The following is a 21,690-nucleotide window of genomic DNA, read 5'->3' as shown; positions in this document are numbered from 1 at the left end:
AGCTGAGCTGTTGTGTCAGGTATATTGATTTTATTGTTGAAGTTCTAAAAATATGTCAAAAAACAAACATTTATGTACTTATAAATAGATCAAAGCCAAATATTTATCGGAAATCAAAATTTATTGGTTACATGGTAAAGATTATGATTGACGAAAATAATGGGTGAGCGATCTTGTGTTCATGAGAATGGAAAGTGTTCAACTTCAAAAAATATATCCTTGTAGTCAGTTTAACAAAGTGATTCTATCATGTTCAGACAGGAAAATGTTGTCTCCTGAAACCAAAACGTTCCAATGAATGAGATGACAACCTGTGGGAATTATTTGGAAGAATGCGAGGTAGTTTCTATTCATTCTGTCATACAATATAAAACAAGTTCAGACATTTAGCCCTGAAAGTTTCTAATGCAAACCCGACATGTTTATACATGGCTGAACTACTGTAGCTCTATACCCGTTACAGAGAGTCCAAAACTGAAGCTGCAGTGCTGTTTCTGATATTATCGTGAGCTCTTCCTAACTTTGCTTTAGGATATTTTGCATAACTGTTTGAACAGAACAGTACAGTCAAATTCAGTAAATTTGAAAATGAAGTCCATGAGGCTTATTTAAGATTAAAAGTAACTTTAAAAAAAACACATTGAAGCAGATAATAAACATATTTTTTATCATACCCACATTTCTGTAATAAAAATGTTTTTTTATTGGTCTGAATATTTTTGAATTAAACTTGTCGAGTTTTAAGTAGTTGCTAAGTGTAAAATAATTAGAAATAATAGAAATAAAAGCTTTTTCGAAGGTGATACGTTATACTTCCTTGAGCAAGATAGGACAAGTATGGCTGTACAAAACATGTTTGGTAATTTTTTTCCACAAAATCATTCTTAGATTATGAAATTTCAATTCACTCAATTTTGCCTTTTTTATGCTCTTTTGAGATTGAGCTGCTGTAGGGCCTGGTGTCACTTTAAATAAAGATAAGCTGCCGCTGGCCACGCCACCTTCAATTCAACATTTGCAATTGCACATGAAAATAACTGCAAACAGACGTGCAATTTTACAATCAAGTCCACAACAAAACGCTTGTTTTTTTGAGCCGCCTCTGTACAGCGCATTCAGCTGTAAAACCAGAATGGGTTGCAAGGTGATGGGCTGGGCTTTGCTGGGGTTTCTAGGTGACGGACTGGATTTCTCTGGGGTTGCTAGGTGAGGAGCAGTGCCAGATGATTTGTGACGTTACATTCTGGAGATTTTTTAAACTGCTCATTTTACAAACACCAAAAAACATTAACTTATTGCCAGAAAATGGTTTTCTTGTGCTGTTTTTGGAAGCAGTAGAGACCCAAACGGAAGTACAAAAATGTGCAAAATATGAATTTTGCATTATACATCCCCTTTAAGATTTTCAATAGAATGTATGTATTTTTTCTTGTTGTGTGGCAGGAAGGTGAGAAATAGGGTGGTAGTTTTCCCTCTGACTTCACGTTTTCTTTTCCTGAAAGTGGGCTGACAAATCCCTCAAATCCCTCTCACTGCTTCCTAAGACTATGTGGTTCAGCAATCCTTCTCATCTACATGCCTTCTTCACTGAACTGAAGACACTGTACCAGTGTTGCTGAACACCGTCTTGGTTAAAAAAAATAATTATTTGAAAAATTACAAAATAATGGGGGGCAGGCGCTTTTTTAAATCGCTGGACAATAGTTTGTGATTTTGCTGGTTAATTATGTAAAAACAGTCACATTACAAAAACATAGAGACAGTGCAAAATAAAAAACACAATTGCTAAAATCTTAAATGTGAAACTGATTAAGAACGATATTAACAGGACAACGTGTCTGAGGAGGGTCAGCACAGGAGCAGAGTGATTGTGAGAATGGTTGCAATGCTGGAGAACATTGGCATTAAGCCCACTGCTCCGTCCTTCAACATACAGTGATTCTTGTTCTGGCCGATACAAGCCGCATACGCCATCACATGGGGGATGTAGTTCTGCTCTTGGACCCCATGCAGCAGGTGAGCCATGGGACCCTTGGCAAAGACAGCCACGTCTTCTCCTCCATGAGTCTCCGAGCTCAGAGGCACAGCTGCCTGGGCCTGGTAGTTCTTTTCATCTGCAAGACAGATACACAATGAGAAGGTGAAGTACTGCATTATGTGTAATAATACAGTGGCAATCAAAAGCGCCGCCCCAAAAAACACGGGCTGATAAAATGTAATTGGATAAAATGTCAACTTTTTCTGATGTTAACAGTGTAGTCATCATCTATAATTATAATTTCTCCTCGCAAATAACAGATTTTAGTTAATGTGTTACAAAGAATAATCTGAATAATATTAACTCCAGAGCCTGATGCTGCCACCACCACATTTAACTCATTATATGGCGTTCTTTTGGTGTCTTGTGTTCTTTTGTTTTTGTGCCAAACATGCCATTTGGCATGACGGCCCAAAGGTTTAGGTTTGATTTCACTGTCATAGCACGTTCTGACAAAATGCTTTTAGAACATTTTGTTCTTTTGGCCCCATGTTCTTTGGATGCTTTTGTCTTTCAATGCTTCTCCTTAGTGGAGAAAAAAGTAGTTGTCAGAATTCCTGCATCTCCTTCAGTTTCTACTTTTTCTCAGTTTTGAAGAAATGTCCAGTCTTTGAAACATTCCTATTATGCTACCTTTTCTCCCATTATCAGTGACTGCCTTAACTATGCCATTGTGTACAGCATATGCTTTGGATTTGTTTGTCGTCTTTAGATCTTTTGTAACATTTCTTCAAACTATGGATGTACTTAAAGAACCGTCAAAGACGCAAATGAACAGCTCAACTCTACCTCAGGTTAATCTGATTCACAATAATTGCTTACAGATAGATATGAACTAAAGAAGAACCACACAGGCTTTTTTGCAATCGGGTTCTTGCACCTTTTAGTTAATCATTTTTGATATAATAAACTATTTTTAATTTTTTGTCCTGTGATAAATTTGTTTAAATCTTCAATTCTATAGGATTTATGACACATTCTATGCCCTAGAAGTCTTAAAATATTTCACCATTGTCTCATTTCCTTTTAAAAGAATGTGAATACTTTTGAGATCTAAGGTAGTGCAAGATGCTATTTTCTATATACTTTTAGCCACTAACGGTTATTTTTTTAACTGATTCTCTGAGTGACCCTTGCTGAACATCTTCTCTAAACATTAGTGGATTGCTACAGTAAACATTAACTGTTTCTAGCAGGCAATATTCATGATACCATCCCTGATGGGTAGGATTTGGACATTTGCGGTCTGCATTTTGCAATAGGCAAGCCTGGGGGAGTTTATTTAAATAGCACAATTCATACACAACGCAATCAAATGAAAGAGAGAAAGAAAAAAAATAATCCATAGGCATACAAGTGTTGCATAAAAAAAATATATTAAAGCACAGATGTTAAAGGTAAAAAAGAAAAATGTTTCAAGCAGTTCATTAGTCTGATTTCTTCACCATAGCTGCTGTAAACAAATGTTTTGCTCCTACTGTGTGAGGATCCATTATTGATATGAATGAATGCCCTTTCCTGCTTAAAACCTTGCAGTCCAAAATCAGAATAGTTTTGAATTTTGTCAGCACTAATATACATTTATTTAAAAGAGAACAGCTTTAATTTCTTCAGACATGTTCAAATTACTTTCTTTGAAGAAAAAGAATCAAACAGAGTTCTGCACAATTATTGTCATCCAACTGCAAGCTCAACAAATGTAACCATCTCTTCAGTGTAAAGATGGGATATACAGCGTTATCATGGTTTGGTTTGATGTAATGTAATGTAATTGGTATGATGTAATGTAGCTGATGTAAATACATCCCAAACTTGAGCAAAACCAAAAATTCTACTTACCATATTTAGCAACAGAAGCATTCTCTCTTTCACCTTTGACAAGTTTGTAACCAGGCCCATTTCCATACAAAATGGAGGTATAAGACTTGTGATCGACATCACTTATCTTGGGGGCCAGACCTGTGGAGACAGCATTATGGATGAGACAAAGCTTGACCACCATTACAAAGAAAATACAACCTCACAGCTACATTTTATGTATTACGTTTTCCATTACATACCAAATATTGTGTTTCCTCTCTGTGTGTAGCCTCCAAAGCTGAAAACGTGAGAATGGTCTGCAGTAACGACACTCAGGGTATCATGAATGCTGGTCAAGCGACCTGCAAGCCCGATGGCTCTGTCCATTTCTACAGCTTCATACAAGGCCTGCTTGGCCTTGCCCTCATGGTGTCCGTGGTCAATGCGTCCTCCTGTCAAATAGATTTACATTTTACAAGGAAAGCAGGTTGCAGGTATTTAATTAAATCAAATGTTACATTGTATTGTAGTACTCTGAGAGTTCATTCTTAATTCCCCAATCCCTTTGAATGATTATGTTAATCATTCAAAGGGGATGATTAACATAATCATTGATTTTAGCCAACCGTTAGTGGCTAAAAGTATATGATTATGTTAATCATTCAAAGGGATTTTTGCTGCTAATAAGTTAGCAGCAAAAATGGCCTTTGAATTGAGAATGTTGCTTATTTTAGCAATATATGATTTTTAAGAAGAAGGCAACAAATTGCAATTAATTCTATTAAGATGTTAACAGAGTCCCACCACTAGTTTGTATGTGCTTATAGTAAACTGAAAACAAAACCAGACCTCTAGAGTAAATGCTTGTATGTAACAGACATTTTTAATGAATTTTTTTTAAAAACACAAATAAAGCTTTGGAAAACGCTTACTGTAAAGCACCCCCTTACAACTCTCTCATTCCAACGTATTGTACTCTTCCTTCCTTTCCAAATTGCAGGAAGCAATTTGGCAGTTTTGTTTGCCTCTGGACCGCAATGCATATTCAGCAACCTGCGTTTTTCAAGTTTGGCTATCTCTTTATCAGGTTTATTTATTTTTCTAAAACCAGTATCATATCATCTAAAAAACAAATACTTCCTACAAGGGAAAAAGTTCTGAGATTTCATAGAAGGAAAGATTAGGTGATCCTCCAAACAGAGTCAAGTGCATACCCTCTACAAGAAGGTAAAATCCATTGGGGTTATTCTGTAGGATCTTGATGGCTACCTCCACCATTTCTGTCAGTGAAGGATCAGTATTGTTGTTCCTGTCCAAGTCATAAGACATGTCTGACGGTTCAAAAAGAGCTGAAAAAATAGTCGCAGCAGACAAAGAGAAGCAAGTTATTACACACATAATAGGCATACAGCGAATGCAAAGAGTAATAACTTGTCCTTTACACTTCAATGAGAGTCTCATAATGAAAGTGAAACCTACCCAGCAGGTAATCCACATTTTTTGGATTTAGGGATTTGAGCTGCTCCTTGTTCCATACATAATGGGCCTTCTGTTCAAAGATTGAAATTAAAAATACTTTTAACATTGCAGTCATTTTAAACAGGAAAATATGAAAATGTAATTGGGGAAGTGAGAAAACAAGAGCAGAACAAATAAAAAAATTACTTCATCCTTCATTTTGCTTTTCCATTCCTCCACCAGGTTTCTTTTGTCCTTCCGTGTGCCGCTATGCTTTGTTATATCTGGATATTCTACATCCGACATGTTTATGGGGTACATATATTTCCTTCCTCCACCCATAATCACCTAAAAAGTGGAAAATTAGATTTAATAGTCTTTAAATAGCTTTTTGTATTTGAAACACAATTAGTAAAGCTACAATTTAAAATAATAATGCTTTTTATAAGAATACAAAGAAAAGTATTTTGACTTTATTATAAAGAACTGTTTGCATTGCAATTAAAAATGGTATTTCATAAGTATTAAAAGTTGTTGCTGGAACTCTGACTCACATTAATGTAGGGAATGTTTTCAAACAGCTGCCTGGCGATATCCTTGCAGCCGGACTGCAGTGCTTCAGCTGGCATCTCGTTGTCAGAGTACCAGTCTCTGTCAACGCAGTGGGCGTAGGCGGCACTCGGCGTTGCGTGGTTCACGCGTGTTGTTGTCACGATTCCCACTGACTTTTCTGCAATGTCGACACAGAAAGAACTGTCTGAATCAGGGTTTAATTTTTGAATGAAGAACAGTGACACTGGTGACTTACATTATTTTATAACTCAACTTTATCTCTTCGAACCTAATAATTTGCAATAGGTTGTGATTCAACTAGGAAGAATGAAGTGAAAAGGTTTTAATACAGTTGAGGACACCTAAAGCCACATTAGATGTATTTCCAGCAGCCATTGTACAGCAAATACAGTGGCAACATCAGATGGTCAAACATGCTAGAACTCAGCTTGGGTTGCTAGTTAACGGGCTGGGCTTCACTGAGAGTGCTAGGTGACTCTGTAAAATATCTTTGAGTGTCCTAATAAAGCACTATGTCATTTATACTTTTAATATAGGTACGTAAAGGTGAGGAATGACAAACAAAAGTTTGACAACTTTTTCTAAATTAGCACGCCATAAAACAGTTATTTCAGTCAAATGGATTTCACTCATCTAGGTCAAAAGTTCAAATGCTGAATATGAAAATGCATCAACTGAAAAGCATGACCACAGAGCTTTTCTTCAAAGACTTTGAAGTCAGCGCCTGAAGCAATTAGGTCACTGAAGTGAGTATTCAGCTCACACATAACATAATATATACAGCAATGATTCATTCTTGCAATTTGAATTCTCTTATTTCAACAACATAAAAATTTAAAACAAAAAAATGGTAAAACAAAAATATGCCAGGGTTATAATAAATTTAAAGCCTCCTAACTTGCATCCTTCGCCCATCTGAGAATGGAGGTGACCTCGTTGCCCTTTGTGGTGTTACACTGGGAGCGAACAGCTCCTGCACTCACACCAACAGTGCCCTCATTAGCCTTAACCCCGCAGAGGTAAGCTGTGGCTGTGCCCGCACTGTCTGGAACCTGAGCATCAGTGTTGTATGTCTGCAAAAAAACACAAGTCAATAATTTAGTTGTATTATTTTTTTGTTAGCCTCATCAGGTTGTGATAGGATTGCAAATAAGTTGCATCTAGTCAACATAGAATAACAGGATGTAGTTTCAGGTCACATCTCATATAAATGTGCAGAGTGAAATGTGTCATAGTTTCCCCGTAGTGGTATCATTGCAAAGACAAAGTACATTAGCTTCAGACAGGGGGTAAATGTTTCACATAAAAATGCACATTTAATCAAATCATGTTTGTGCTGCCAAAGTTGGTGAAATGATATATAAAACGTTAATTCTAAGAGTTCTCAAACTCTGTAGCTGCATGTTTCACAATTTTAAATATGTTTCACGTTAATTATCTTGAAAGTAACAGTATGTTTATCCAAAGACACATTTTGCTTATTGTCAATTCCCTTACTGTTGTTGTCCCTAAGTTGATATAGTGCTTATAGTGTTTCCTAGCATTGCACTGCATTACAACATACAGTACAGACCAAAAGTTTGGACACACCTTCTAATTCAATGGGTTTTCTTTATTTTCATGACTATTTATAAGGCAAGAAGTCCCACTTATTAACCTGACAGGGCACACCTATGAAGTGAAAACCATTTCAGGTGACTACCTCTTGAAGCTCATCAAGAAAATGCAGTGTGTGCAAAGCAGTAATCACAGCAAAAGGTTGCTACTTTGAAGAAACTAGAAAATAAGGGGTATTTTCGGTTGTTTTACACTTTTTTGTTTAGTGCATATTTCCACATGTGTTATCCATAGTTTTGATGCCTTCAGTGTGAATCTACAATGTCAATAGTCATGAAAATAAAGGAAACTCATTGAATTAAAAGGTGTGTCCAAACTTTTGGTCTGTACTATATATAATTTCAACTTTGATGCTTTGAAATGGAATCCCCTATATTACTTGTATAGTAATTTGAATTATTTACATTTGATATGTGTAAACCACCCATCAATTTGTTCATGTATTTTATGTTTTGTTATGTAAATGTAAGTTTGGAAAAAACTCACTAAAAAACAAGAATTAAATGAGGCCTAACTGACTATGCATGTAGCATTCTGATTGAAGTTTTTAAAGCATAAGGGTTTTCTTAAGTTTAAAGTTCTGGAATTTGTCTCTTTTTATGAAAGGTTGCAGGAGATTTTGCCCTTATTAATAAACTATTCACTTACCAAACCTTTTCTAGGTATAATGGCGGGTATGTTTTGACTCTGATTGTTCAATATTATATGATAATCTGACCTTGGCCAAAGAGACAAATGGGAACTTGTCCATCTCCAGCTGCGTCTCTTCGCCGCTTTTTCCACTCAACTGACCCTTCAGTATCCGAGCTGCCGTCACCGTGGGGACGCCCATTCCTGAACACCAAAAGTAGGTTGACTTTTAGGATTGATTTTTGCCTAAGGAACATGGAGCATCTGAACACAGATTCCTAAACATTCATACTATCCACTCCTTGTTTCATCATTCTTAGTTAGCAACACATCATCTTGTTTTTACTGACATTTTAGAGCATGTTGACTGCTGTCAGGCAAAATATTTTTCTTTGATTCGGATTGCCTGAAGGTATTGCAAAAGAATTAGAGACTGTGGAATCTGCAGGAGTCTGTTCAGATGTCTCTAACAAAGAAAAAAGACAAAATCCCAACAATATTTCATTTACATACTATGTGTTTAAGCTTGGAAGAAGTGGGCATTTTCGAGACTTTGTTGTTCATTTTTTTAGCCTGAAAAACTGTCTACAGCATGCTAAAAATGATTATGGTAGAAAGCAAATGGCTATTTCCTAAAGTGTAGCTATAAACTCCAGCTTGACCTGAGAGTCTTTTTTGTATATTTGAAGTTGTGTGTGTTTTACAAATCCTGTGGTCTACAAAGAAACTTTCAGTTAAATGTCAGCACGAAGAACAGATTATCTGTTGACCTGTGTAAAGCAAACAGACATATTCCAGTTAAACAAGTATGCACATTTTCTATGGTATTCAAAGACTGGGCTAATGTGATTATGAATGTAGCAATAAGCAAGAATGCCATGCTGTGAATGCAGAGGGGAGAGACATCAGAGGCCCAATGAAGGATGAATGTTGTTGTAGAACCAGAGAGCATCCCTACATAAACAGAAGCCCAGCAGTTTGATGGAAGCTCAGCAGCTTTGCTCACTGCTATTGATTCACTTCACCCCGGTAGAAAACATCTCCCTCGTCCTTCAAAGCTGAATCCTTGAATCTTTCCACCACTTATTTAAAACATCTGAGCATTTTTGAGTCTTTAGAGATGCGAAAAAAAAAGAAAACACCCAAAACCCTGGAAGCTTGGTAGTTATTTTTCTAAAATTCAGATCCACCAATTTCAAATTCCATTCAACTTTGTCAAGGAAACTATTGTAACTTTTTGCAACACACAAAATGTACAATCAGAGGCTTACCATCTCCGAGGAAGAGGATAAGATTCTTTGCTTTCTTATTACTGAAATCCTGTTCCAATGAATCCTTCAAGGTCTGCTGAGCCCAGTCATTCCAGAACTTGGGATTTTTCTCTTGTTCTGGGTAATTAAGTGAAGAACTCTGGTTAGATTCATACCAAACTAAGTCACAAAAACAGATAAGATTTTGTAAAACTGTAAATGTGCAGGTCCCTGAAAAGTGACATGGTGTCCCATCTAGATAAGGGACACCAGGGGCCAATGTCCCTGTAGAAGTGGCAATGGCTGCTGCTATGGATCCTGTATTGCTCTGGCACAGAAACCATTAGAACAATTTCATTTTTTGCTTTTACAATTTTACTTTAATAGTGAGTTTAAAATTATAAGGTTGCACTTTTAGCTTCCCCAGATCTCATTAGGGGTCTGCAACTTGAAGCTTCAGAGATGCCAGTGACTCTGTCTTGTAATAAATTATTTTGATAATTAGTGAAACACTGAGTCAATCAGAGAAATGCAAATTTGTCTTTTATTTATTTAGAAGATCAGAGTAATAGCAAAATCATTTATTCTCAGAGATAAGACTAGAGAGAGAAGTAGAGAAGAAAGAAGATAAAGAAGTTAAACTTAACACATAGAATTCTCTTTAATATTTTTTACAGTCCCCCTTACAGCACCTCCCATCCTGCTCCATCCTGTAGGGAGTTTCTCTCACTTTTTCCATCTCTGGTTAATTGGTGCTTCCGTCCCTAAATCAAACCCTCCTTTGAGTTTCCACCAAATCTCAAAAGAGCTTCCACCGATACTCAGAAGAGTTTCGGTGGAAAGGTGAAGAAAAACTTCTGAAATCTCTATCATAAGCTTACCGAAGCTGTCATAAACTTCGGTGTGAGGTGGTGAGGCAGAACGCTGTAGACCCAGATGAGATGAATGATGGTAGTTTAATGATGAGAAATATGGCACAAAAAACATCAAAAGTCCAAAACCCAGGCAGCACAGCTGAGCGGAAGACAAGGGCTCAACACTGGTAGCTCTGGTCAACGAATGGAAAGCGCAAATAAACTGGTACACACACATACGGACCCGACAGAGACGCAGGTGACATTAAATACACATGAGGTAATAAGGGAACGAGACACACCTGGGAACAATCAACAGGAAGCCAGAACAACACGGAGACTCAGAAGACACAGAAACTCAAAATAAACACACAGAAAAACACAGATCACAACAGTACCCCCCTCAAGGGCGGCTCCAAGACGTCCCCCCCCCAAAAAAATCAGTCCAAAATCAAAACACAACAAGGGTGGGCGAAGGGGCACTGGACGGAGAGACAGAGTCCAAAACAACAAAAAAACAACCCAACCGGGGTGGGGAGTGACACAGGAGGCGATGGTGGAGCTCTGGGGCCACTGGGAGGCGACTGTGGAGCTCTGGGGCCACTGGGAGGCGACGGTGGAGCTCTGGGGCCGCTGGGAGGCGACGGTGGAGCTCTGGGGCCGCTGGGAGGCGACGGTGGAGCTCTGGGGCCGCTGGGAGGCGACGGTGGAGCTCTGGGGCCGCTGGGAGGCGACGGTGGAGCTCTGGGGCCACTGGGACGCGACGGTGGAGCTCGGGAGGCGGAGACTCGGAGGAAGCACTGGGGGGCGACGAGGGAGCACTGAGACCACTGGGGGGCGACAAGGGAGCACTGAGACCACTGGGGGACAACGAGGAGGAGGCACTAGGGGGCAACAAAGGAGCACTAGGGGGCGATGAGGGAACACAGGAAGAGGGCTCTGGAGGGACACAGGGGAAGCACCCACTAACAGGGGCAGGAGGCGCGGAGACTGAAGGTGTGGAGGGCGCAGGAGCTGGAGCCAAAGGAGCTGGGGCAGGAGGCAGCGCCGGCCCCGGAGACGCAAGAGTTGGGAGCTGGAGGTGGTACTGGTCCCAAAGATGATGGAGCTGATGTGAAGGTATTTCTTTGAATGAATGAGTCGTAAAGCTCGAAAACTATTTCTAATAAAAATGAGTCTCTTTTGAATTACTCAAACAGGTAACAAAAATCTTCCTCGAAATCTATTTGAAAAATGTTAGGCGGGAGTGACAGGGAAGCATTGGTGGTGGCTGTTGGGGTGTGAGTCTGATACTTCAAATGATCATAGTCCGACTCCAGTTGCATTTCCTCCAGCAGCAGCGGAGAAGACAGGATCTCCACATCTTGGTAGAGATTCCTCTGTGCCAACTCCACCTGCTGCTGGATCCATTCCTCTCAGTCCATCTGGGCCAAAATGCAGCAACCTCACCTTACTTACTCTTGGTCAGGTCCTACTGTCATAAGCTGCAGTGTGAGGTGGTGAGGCAGAACGCTGTAGACCCAGATGAGATGAATGATGGTAGTTTAATGATGAGAAATATGGCACAAAAAACATCAAAAGTCCAAAACCCAGGCAGCACAGCTGAGCGGAAGACAAGGGCTCAACACTGGTAACTCTGGTCAACGAATGGAAAGCGCAAACAAACTGGTACACACACATACGGACCCGACAGAGACGCAGGTGACATTAAATACACATGAGGTAATCAGGGAAAGAGACACACCTGGGAACAATCAAGGGGAAGCCAGAACAACACGGAGACTCAGAAGATACAGAAACTCAAAATAAACACACAGAAAAACACAGATCACAATAGTTAATTCTTCCCAGTAAATAAGCCAAAGTTTCTATTTTGTCATTACAGTCTCTATGGCTCACTTAATATATTAAATGACAACATTTTGCACTACTGTTTTTCTTTCATTCTTTTGTTCTGTGCCCACAAAAAAAGACATTGGCCTCACCCTGGCCCCCTGGTAAATTTAGTCTGGAATGACCACATGTCATATGGCCTCATATTTACTTTAACCTTTAAAAAAAACTGTATAGGAAATAATTAATAGATTCTTAATCTAATATGATAGAAACCCAAATATGAAACATTTGTTCAGAAGAAACAAGACATTTCAAGAATGAATGTAATGCAGCAGAACTGACATATTTGTTCTTATTACAGGTGGTAGGCATCAAATTCACTTTTCAGAAACCTGAACTGCTTTTCTTAGTTTAAAAAGTCTTGAATTCAGTCAGTAACAGTTCACCAACTTCACCAACTTCAAGACAGTGACCTGCCTTTGCATCAAGAGATAAGATAGTCTTAGAGAAACCCAGGTAAAAATTGTGAAATATTCACCTGATTCTGATGTTGATAAACTTGTTTTTTTTTTAAATCCCAACCAGAGTTTAGGGAGCTTGAATATAACCAAGTCATAGCCACACAACAATGGATAAAACACTGAAGCTCAAAACGGAATAACAAATTCTAAAACTGGACTGTTTGGATTTTCCTGTCATTAAACAGTGACAGCTGTTACCCTAAAAAACCCAAACCTCGGGACAACAGGATACCCAGTATTTGTAATAGCATTAACACAATGAATTCCTGTTATGTACTGTGGCGCCAGCAAAATGGCTTCAGCGGGTGAAATATCCAGTGCTTTGAACAGGATGTCCATGTAAACAAAAATCAACTTCCTTGAAAAGTCAAAACATACTCCTCCAGTCCTGAGAATATGTCCTTCAAGAACGATATCTATTTAACTACTAACTCTTTGTATTGTTCGGTTGCAGAGTAACTCACCAGGGAATTGTGGCATCCCCATGCATCCAGAGATCAGAAAAGAGCAAGCGATGAGCAGGCCTGACGTCTTCATATTGTGGTCTGATTGTGGCTGATGCGTAACTCTAGACAGACATAAGATGCCGCTTTGGGAAGCTGTGGAAGGCTGCCTGCAGCGATGTCACAGCTGCAAAAGAATAAGATCAGAGGCCAGTAATTAAATATGTGTCATTTTTCTATAACCGACTCTGACACACTGGGTTAATATTTATTTACTCCAAGATGATTTGACTAAAGATACCTGTATCAAGCAAATAGCACTGCTCAATTTGGCAAGTAGGATATAATTCACTCTCTCTGGGTGATTTTAGATTTAGTAGAAGTGGAGTGAAATTGGTATGTTTATGTTGTAACAGTTAGTTTACAACTGACAACAAGCTTCAGAGCTTTGAGACATAAAGCCGTATTTCGCAAACAACACTCTTCTTATTCCCTTAGAGACAATTCTTTGTGACTGCAAAGAATTGACTGTGACTGCATGTCAATTCTTTGTGACTGCATTCGAAGAATGCAGTCACAAAGAATGCAGTCACATGTATAAAATCAACACAGTGTAGGTCAGAAGTTTGGATACACTTATCTTATACTAATACACTTGATCTTTGTGTATTGAGTTGATCTTTTCCATGGCAGAATAAGTAAAAACTCACAAATCATAGTACATATAGTATACAATTTCAATGATTCTGAAAAAAAAAAAAAAAAAAAATTTATTGCAGATGTTTAAATTTATCTTGGATTATTTTCTCTGCATTTTTTCGAAATGACAAATACAGACTCAAATATGTACAACATGCTCATAGGAATAAATTAGATTATCATTGAAAAGTACATTTATTTCTGTAGCTCAACCTAAAGGCATTTCTCTCTGATGTCTTACACACACAGAGATGTATTTCAAACATTGTATCCATCCATCCATCTGTTGCCTATATCTTCTTATCCTTGCATGATTGCAGTAAAGCTATCATGGATCTTACCAGAGGAGCCGCTTTTCATTGGCTGATGCCCATTCTACGTGGTCACGTGCGCGGCCGTCTCACAAACACACTTAGCTTCCCGTTAGTTAAGTACAGCATAAAGGCAGAACTGATACAACTTCTACACCTTGAAGCCTGTCTGCTACACAGTCTTACGTTAGCTAAACAGATCAATATCAATGTGTCTGTATCTGACATACACTAACGATTTTATTTTAGCAGAAAAGGCTTTGGACTAAACTGTTACTCGTGTTAGCCACGCTAGCACCAAGTACAGCTAGTCAATCAACCATCGCTGTGTTCAGAGAAGCGCTGATTAATAATCGAGAAATAAATATCAAGCCTGGAAACTTGATATCGTAACGGACTGAATGTTATGTTTTTAACGTCTTTGCTCGTCTTGCTGGGCGCAGGCTGTTGCCACGGTAACAGGTGTGCTTAAACTACAAAGAGAGAGTAAAAAGGTAGGAGTGGTTTTGAGTTGATCACCTGTTTGGGTTATTTTACCTTTGTTTACCTTTGCTGTGGCGCATTACAGCCGCTGTAGTTTCTAAACGTTGGACTAATTACCTCGTTCGTTTATGAGTTTACGTCATTCACAACAAACATCAAATAGAACAAATATATTTCATAAAATTTTAACAAACAAATGGCTTCTACCACGATAATTATGTGAAATGAAATTAATTATATCCCAACTTCGGAAGATTTGCCTTTACCTTTACAGAGCTCTTTGGTTCCTCCAATCAGTCTGTAGCTTCTCATATGACGTCATCAAACCAAATTTCAGATCTACCATAACTGACTGACACTTTTGTTCACAGTACAATTGTATTGTTGTTTATTATAATAAATAAAGTTTATAAAAAAATAAATAAAAAATAACTGACTGACACCTGCTGACCTCAGGTTTGCAACCAGCTTGTGACTGAGAAACCAGTAACCTCCTCCCAGATGATGACATGAACTTGTTAGTTCCTCTGTCCATTATAGAAGCTGATACATTGTGAAAATCCAGTAGAAATGATGCACTAATTGAGTCACGTTTACATAGAAACAAGGCGCCGCGAGACTTTGTTTGTGAGACTTGTGGTCACGTGGGTCGGTTGTGGGCGGAGCTTGGTAAGGTCCATTGGGTGACACACCCTCAACATGCACACACACACTCTATGCACAATTTAGAGATCAATTAACATGCATTTATTTATGTTTAATTAGATTTTTAATATCTGTATAATCAGAGTGAAGTTGAACCAAAGTCACATTTCTTGTTTGTGTGTACAAACTTAGCCAATAAAGCTAAATTTGAAGATCATATTGAAACTTTTTGCTCACAGCTAATTAATATTTAGTTTACAGATTTAGAATATTGCATAAGATAGATTTTAAACTGGATTTTTTTAAGGAAAAAAAACAAAACTGTAAGAAAAAACATATTACAAATTTGTGTTATTAAATTGAATTGCTGACAATTTTATGATAGTCTGATTTACTGAGCTTCAAATAATTAATATTTGATTCAATCTTAGCAATTCTGTCCATTCTTTTTGGAAGAATTTTCAATTAAGTTGGTTACTTTCTTGTCAAATATTTGTCTTTAAACTTTACTCTAAAATGTTCAACTAGTCTAATTTTGGCGTATAGGAAGAGGATTCTGATGTTAATGTCACAATGCTTTATCCATTTTAAAACTAGGTTGGTAATGTATTTGGAATCACTGTCCCATTGGAGCAGCAAATTGTCTCCAGGTTTCCAACCATCTGTTTGAAATTGTCTACCTCAAATTAAAGGGAAATTGTCTAGGATGTTCAGAAATAACTCAGGAACCACTGCAGGCTACTGAAACAACCAAGACAAAACAATAAATGGAAAACTATCTTCAAATTCCTTGTCTTCACCTCAAATCAACAGGTAAATGTGTTAAAGCAGGACAAAGATTGACAGTAGTCCAAATACAAATCAAAACTGGTTTTGGACTGAATAAAGCAGCCTTACAGTAAGCTTCTGAAATTGCCCCAACATTAACACTGCTGTTTGAGGACTTTGCTTGAAAGTGACTGGTTTAATGGTGGCAACAAAAAGTGTTTTTGTGTTATCAGCATTTGTGCATATGTTAAGTTGCACAAAATTCGAGACCAAACTTCAGCTTTAAAAGAGAACAAACACAGCTTTAATTAACATTTGCAAATGGAGAAAACATACAAAGCTCACATCTCAGTGAGAATCGGATGAGTTCTGACTTGGGGCTGAACGTCCCCTCATTTACATAGGATACATCACACATTACTTAGTCACACCCCCTGGCTCAAGTGTCAGGTAAAAATCTATACGTTACTTATCTGTAAGTTTCAGTGGAGCAGGGTTTCATACACATTCACAGCTCAACATTAGGCGTTTCTCCAAAAAGGCCTCTCTGCTGATGGCTAAACAGATACTAGAAACTGAATTTCTACAACCTAGGCTTATCACCTTAGCCATGTCTCACATTTCTAACTGCTGAACACCCTGTTCTTCACTTATTTGAGGAGGGTCAGAAGAGCATATATCCTGTTGAGCTGCAACTGAGTGCAAACCTTTAATAGAAACATCATAAAGTGTACATTCAAATTTATTTAAACTTTGCTACTAAAATTTTCCTTCACACATACATTTGAGTTTATATGAATAATATTTTGACTATGTGCACACAAAAAAAATCCGAACTAAACTCAAATTTGAGCACCCATTTTATTTTGCTTTATTAAAGTTGTACATTTACCATCAGTTAAAAAGATAAAACAGTTTAAATCAATCTATGTGTTTTATAACTAGTGTCAGTAATCTGTTCTTAACTTACTATCCTTTCAAAACTAAAGGAAGATCTATCAATATGTGTTTGTTCTTAAATCTCTATTAGCTTTGTTTTTACAGTTTGTTACAAGCTTCTATGACTCCCTATGGCACACGCTCAAGCCAACACATCATGCTCAATTAAATCAAAATATGAAGAACTTTCTTTCCATTATGCTGCAGCAAAAAAACTATAAAAAGCTTAAAGCTGGGGACCATTTTATCAGTAGAATTTTAAAATAATATGTTAATGAATGTGTTGTCTGAAACTTGTACGTTTCAGCTTAAATATTTCATGTTGAACTTTATTCCATTTATATGTCAAAGTATCTACTTTTTGTATTACCTCAAGAGTGTTGTTAATGTTTGTTTATTGTAAATGTCTGCTGATTGATCTGCCTATGTGTCCTGCCCTCCCCACCTCCAAGATTCTTGTAAATAACACAAGTAAACACAATAACCTGTTCTTAATTACTAACCTGGTTAAATACAGGTTAAATGAAAAATAGAGTATGTGAAATTTTCATTTTAACTCTAAGGGAATACAGAGAAGCAACATGCTCAAGCTGAATATTACTATCTGTTTTTTAGTCATAAAAGCACAACAACAAAAAAATCAATCAAAAAGTAGATCCTAAAAGCCCCAAAAGGTCTTAGGGAGAAATAACAGAACAGCTAAAGTTGAGCTTGAGGCCTCTCTGCACGCAGTTATGACCACAACAGGGGCCCTTTTGGGGTCCTGGCCTGCCAGCCTTTCAACTATAATTATCCACACCCTCCTCCTTTCTTCCTTGTGCTTATGGTCAAGGTCATTTTAATGGGATTGAGCTCCAGAGCATTGAGAGGTTTAAGGGCCATAACAAAGCCGATTAACAGCAAATGATTGACTGGTCACGTCTATGTCAGGAAAATAAAATAAAAGATTCTAGATATGAATTATTTCAAGACAAAAATATTTTACCCAGGTCCCATCAGACCTGGGTAAACCTCTTGAACCTCTTGATTCTGTTTATAGCTTCCTGTTCCTGTTGAGCTGCACGCAATCCTCTTTGATGCCAGACTCTTTGTAACTAACAGTCAAGTTCTTCATTAAGTGGTTAGATTACTCAGAAATTACTGTATTTCTCACCAGTCTCTGCTCCGTTAGGTACAGTACCAAACCTCCCCACTTTATGGCTGCCTCTAATAAAACTTCAAAACACCGGGAGAGAAAATCTTGTCAGCACCTTCCAAAAAAATAACCTAAATTGGGAACAGGACCAGGACCAACGTGCCGGTTTAATGAGAAACAGGCACGCTGGAAATAAACAGGTCCGAACACTGATGCCAGGTTGTTTCCTTTACCATTCCTCAGTTGCACTTTGCCAGTTGTTTCTGCAGCAGCACAAGTCCTCAGAAGCGTCCAGGTCCACCCAGAGGCAGTGATCCTGCCAGTCTGCAGGTGAAGTAACAAAGAAGAGCTAAAACTGCCACCATCAGAGCTCCAGACAGCAGCGTGGTGAGCAACAAATGAAACCCCGCTTCAGACATGACTTCGATGCTGCCAAACTGGTGCCAAGTAGGGTTTCCAGTTCTTCCGTGTAGATGCAGATCACCTCAGGCTCAAACTGCCAGCAGGTTGTTGTAGCAAGGCATGGATTAGGCTTTTTATTATGATGTAAGTGGAACAGATGAGGGCTTACCTTCATACAGCTTAATCGAAATGAAGGAATGAGTGTGTCCTTTACCCCATCCTGCCAGGATTTCTAGTTCTAACCACCAGGCTGGCAGGACACAGAATCCTGGCCCCACTTTTAAATGGGCAACTTGTTTGCTTCTCACATCCAGCCTCTTGCATGCTCAGAATGACTAAAAATATGTCTGGATTTACCACACAAGCTGGGGCTCAACCCAATTTTCTGCATACGTTTTAAAGGATTTAGGAAAAAAAAATAGAAAGAAATCCTACACAAGAAAGGTACAAAAGGATGCGCACTTTGCAAAAGCGTCTGTGCAGCAGGTTACTAAAACCCTCTAAAACAAACCCAGAACTGCTTGTTTTAACAATCCCGTAATAAACTGTAGCAAGAAAAGCGCGCAGAAAAAGACGATCGCAACGCATTTATTCATTTCATCTCACCGACAGCGTGGTGTCTCCCAAAGAAGCCGGTAGTGTGTTGCAAAACAAAAAGTTTATCCCAGTTTTACTTACTACGGTGGACTTTGTGTGGCACAAATCTACATCCAAATGTGTCCGCGGTCCATTCAGCTCCCTTCACCTTGAAATCTATGTTCTTTGTGCTGCATTCACGCTGCTTTTTATAAGGCCGGACTTGTCCGGATCCCAGAATAGCGGTCTGTAACCCACGAGGAAGGAGAGAGAGAAAAAGCCCTTTAGAAATAACGATTTACTGCTGTTGTGGGAATACGGAGCAAGAGCGCCACCTGCCTGTGGATCCACGCACTACTTCACGATAGACTGTCATTGCAACGAATGGCCACACTTGAGTAAAAACGCTCCAATGATAATAATAATAATAGTACAGCAAATCCTTTTTGTTGCAGACTTTCTGTATTCATTCTACCGTAAACCGTTTTTTTTACTAGAAGCACTAAAGTGTTATGTTTTGTTACACTAAAACTACCATATTCTTAGAGCTGTACTTTCTACTAAGTTTACATCATCTACTGACGACTTACAATGCAGTCAGAAAAAAAAATCGGATCAACAGTCCTTAAAATTACAGTATTATTAACTAACAGGTGGCTTCTGTTTTTCATTAGAAGTGGAAAATGTCTGATTGATTTTCATTTTTACTTGTGCTGAAAAAGCTGGGTTTGTTATGAACTGCATTTGTAATTTTAATTCTGGCCATCATTGATAATAGTTTAAACTGTTTTTCATTCAGCACTTATTCTGTAAATAAAGATGAAGGAATTTTAAGCTTTTATAAAAGGAAAGTCATGTTGAAACACAACACAGTAGTATAGATTTGAGGTCAGACAAGATAATCTTATCTGCATAAATAGAAGGCAATTGAACTTCTGTTGAAGTTCAAGAGATGTTTCATGTCTCATCCAAATGGCTTCTTCTCTTCTTAACATAATCGGAAGTAACAAAGTTTTAAGTTGTAGTCTGAAAAATTGCATTAACAGGGCCCTTAGGGTCACAAATAGGGCAATTAGGACATGAGTCACTACCATACCCTCTGTTCAACTGGATTGTTGTTTCTTGACAAAAATGTCCCTAAAGATGAAATGTGAGTTGTTAATCTAGTGTCTCAAGCTGTGAACTGATGTAAAATAGCCTAAGGAGACAAGTCAAGACTTCATTGTTGTTGTTAGAAAGATGAAATCTGAGGTTACTTCTTTTATTTGGTGTTGGCTTTTCATGTTTAACATAGATGGATTCAAAGTTCCTACAATTACTCTGCATTTCTAGGCTATCTTTTAATGTTCTAGTTGCCCACCCTGTCAATAGATTACATTTTGGCATACTCTTTTCATTTTCGGGTGGCAGATTGATCAGAGCTCACTAAGATGTTTAAAGCTTGGATTATTTATTGTAGCCCATCTCTGCATTGAACATCTTTATATTTGTTGGTTTGTTCTCTAAATATCCTATGAAACATTTAGAACTGCTATGTTTTATGTATGCATGTTCCAGTTTAAACTTTCCTTTCTTCCTGTCATTTTTTTCATGTATATTTTCTTGTTTATTTGGGATATTTTCAAATTGCTATTAAAATTGATTATAACCTCTTCTGTTTGAGGCCTACTTTTCACCCTCCTGTCCAAATTTACAAATGGTCTCCCAGACTTCTAAACATTTCCGTATTCAAATAATATATGTATCTGGGCCTTTCTACATGTCTGTCTCATATTTTGCTGCACAATAGGACTTCCGCCACTGTTGATATTCAGTAAAAACTCTTTGGTCAGTTTAACATTCCGTCCTTTAGATGTCGCTGTAGAACATTTTTCTGTCACTACTCTCAGATTACCTAAGGTTTACCTAGATCTTGGCTTCACATAGGATGCAAAATGCATAGCTATTTATATATGTGTTTTTAAACCTATCAATTCCCATTTTAAAATAATTTAACGCAATATCTTTTTGAACAACCTCCTGTCAAGCTGTTGTGTAATTAGCCCACTCGTGTCTTTGTAAATCCAGCATGATAAAGTGATTTTTTTTCTACTGTAGCCTGTCAGTGCATTTCAATTAGTGTTAAACCCCACTTATCTGATGTTTACTCAGTGCATTTAATGGACTGTTGAGCCGGCATATCGATATTTTCAGAGTAAAAGCATACCCTGAGAGGCCAATCAAGAGCTTTCATCACAGCTTGTGTTTTTCTACCAACCTCATTAGTTTCCTCTTCTGAGAATTTAGCCCGGTGTTATTTTTAGTTAACCCTATTTTTGCTTCTCACTACTAAAGAAATGTAGTTTATTGCTATGTACAGCATACAACTGCATGCTGCAGTAATTGTTGCTACTGTCATATACATGTTACAGTATAGTTGGACTGATTTCTAGTGTAATTTATCTTTTAATATAGAGCTCAGGGAGACTGCTGGAAACATTCTAAAGAAAAAGAAGAATATTGCAAGGAAAAGGATAGTTAATCACAGTTAATATTGCAATATTTCACCATAACATCACAATTTATTTTTGTTTGTTTTGTTCCTTTTGTCATAAAGGGTGCTTTATTTTTCCAATAATATTCAGTATTTACACATGCAAATGTTTTATTCCAATATGGTTGTTCAATTACATTCCAAAATTATTTATGATCTAACCCTTCCTTCCTTTTCTT

At 37.9% G+C, this 21,690-nt stretch overlaps 1 protein-coding gene across 2 annotated transcripts; it reads right to left on the bottom strand.

Annotated features, from left to right (window-relative positions):
• Positions 1-102: 102 nt before the first annotated feature.
• alpl (alkaline phosphatase, liver/bone/kidney) lies at positions 103-19,238 on the bottom strand. Of its 2 annotated transcripts, none has more exons than XM_014469945.2 (12): positions 19,081-19,238; positions 13,042-13,207; positions 9,388-9,504; positions 8,205-8,320; positions 6,768-6,942; positions 5,851-6,026; positions 5,504-5,644; positions 5,318-5,387; positions 5,053-5,187; positions 4,099-4,290; positions 3,878-3,997; positions 103-2,114 (listed from the first exon to the last, which is right to left on the bottom strand). In XM_014469945.2, the coding sequence occupies exons 2-12, from the start codon at positions 13,112-13,114 to the stop codon at positions 1,849-1,851; spliced, it is 1,581 nt and encodes a 526-aa protein (XP_014325431.1). In that variant the 5' UTR covers positions 13,115-13,207; positions 19,081-19,238; the 3' UTR covers positions 103-1,848. The 2 variants fall into 2 exon arrangements, with proteins under 2 accessions (XP_014325431.1, XP_023181036.1); XM_023325268.1 differs by lacking the exon at positions 19,081-19,238 and adding an exon at positions 18,234-18,498.
• Positions 19,239-21,690: the final 2,452 nt, after the last annotated feature.

The sequence above is a fragment of the Xiphophorus maculatus genome, chromosome 20 (genome assembly GCF_002775205.1).
Source record: "Xiphophorus maculatus strain JP 163 A chromosome 20, X_maculatus-5.0-male, whole genome shotgun sequence".
In the NCBI taxonomy this organism is placed as follows: Eukaryota; Metazoa; Chordata; class Actinopteri; order Cyprinodontiformes; family Poeciliidae; genus Xiphophorus; species Xiphophorus maculatus.
Note: the sequence above shows the minus strand (reverse complement) of the source record. Positions and strands in the feature narration are given on the sequence as shown.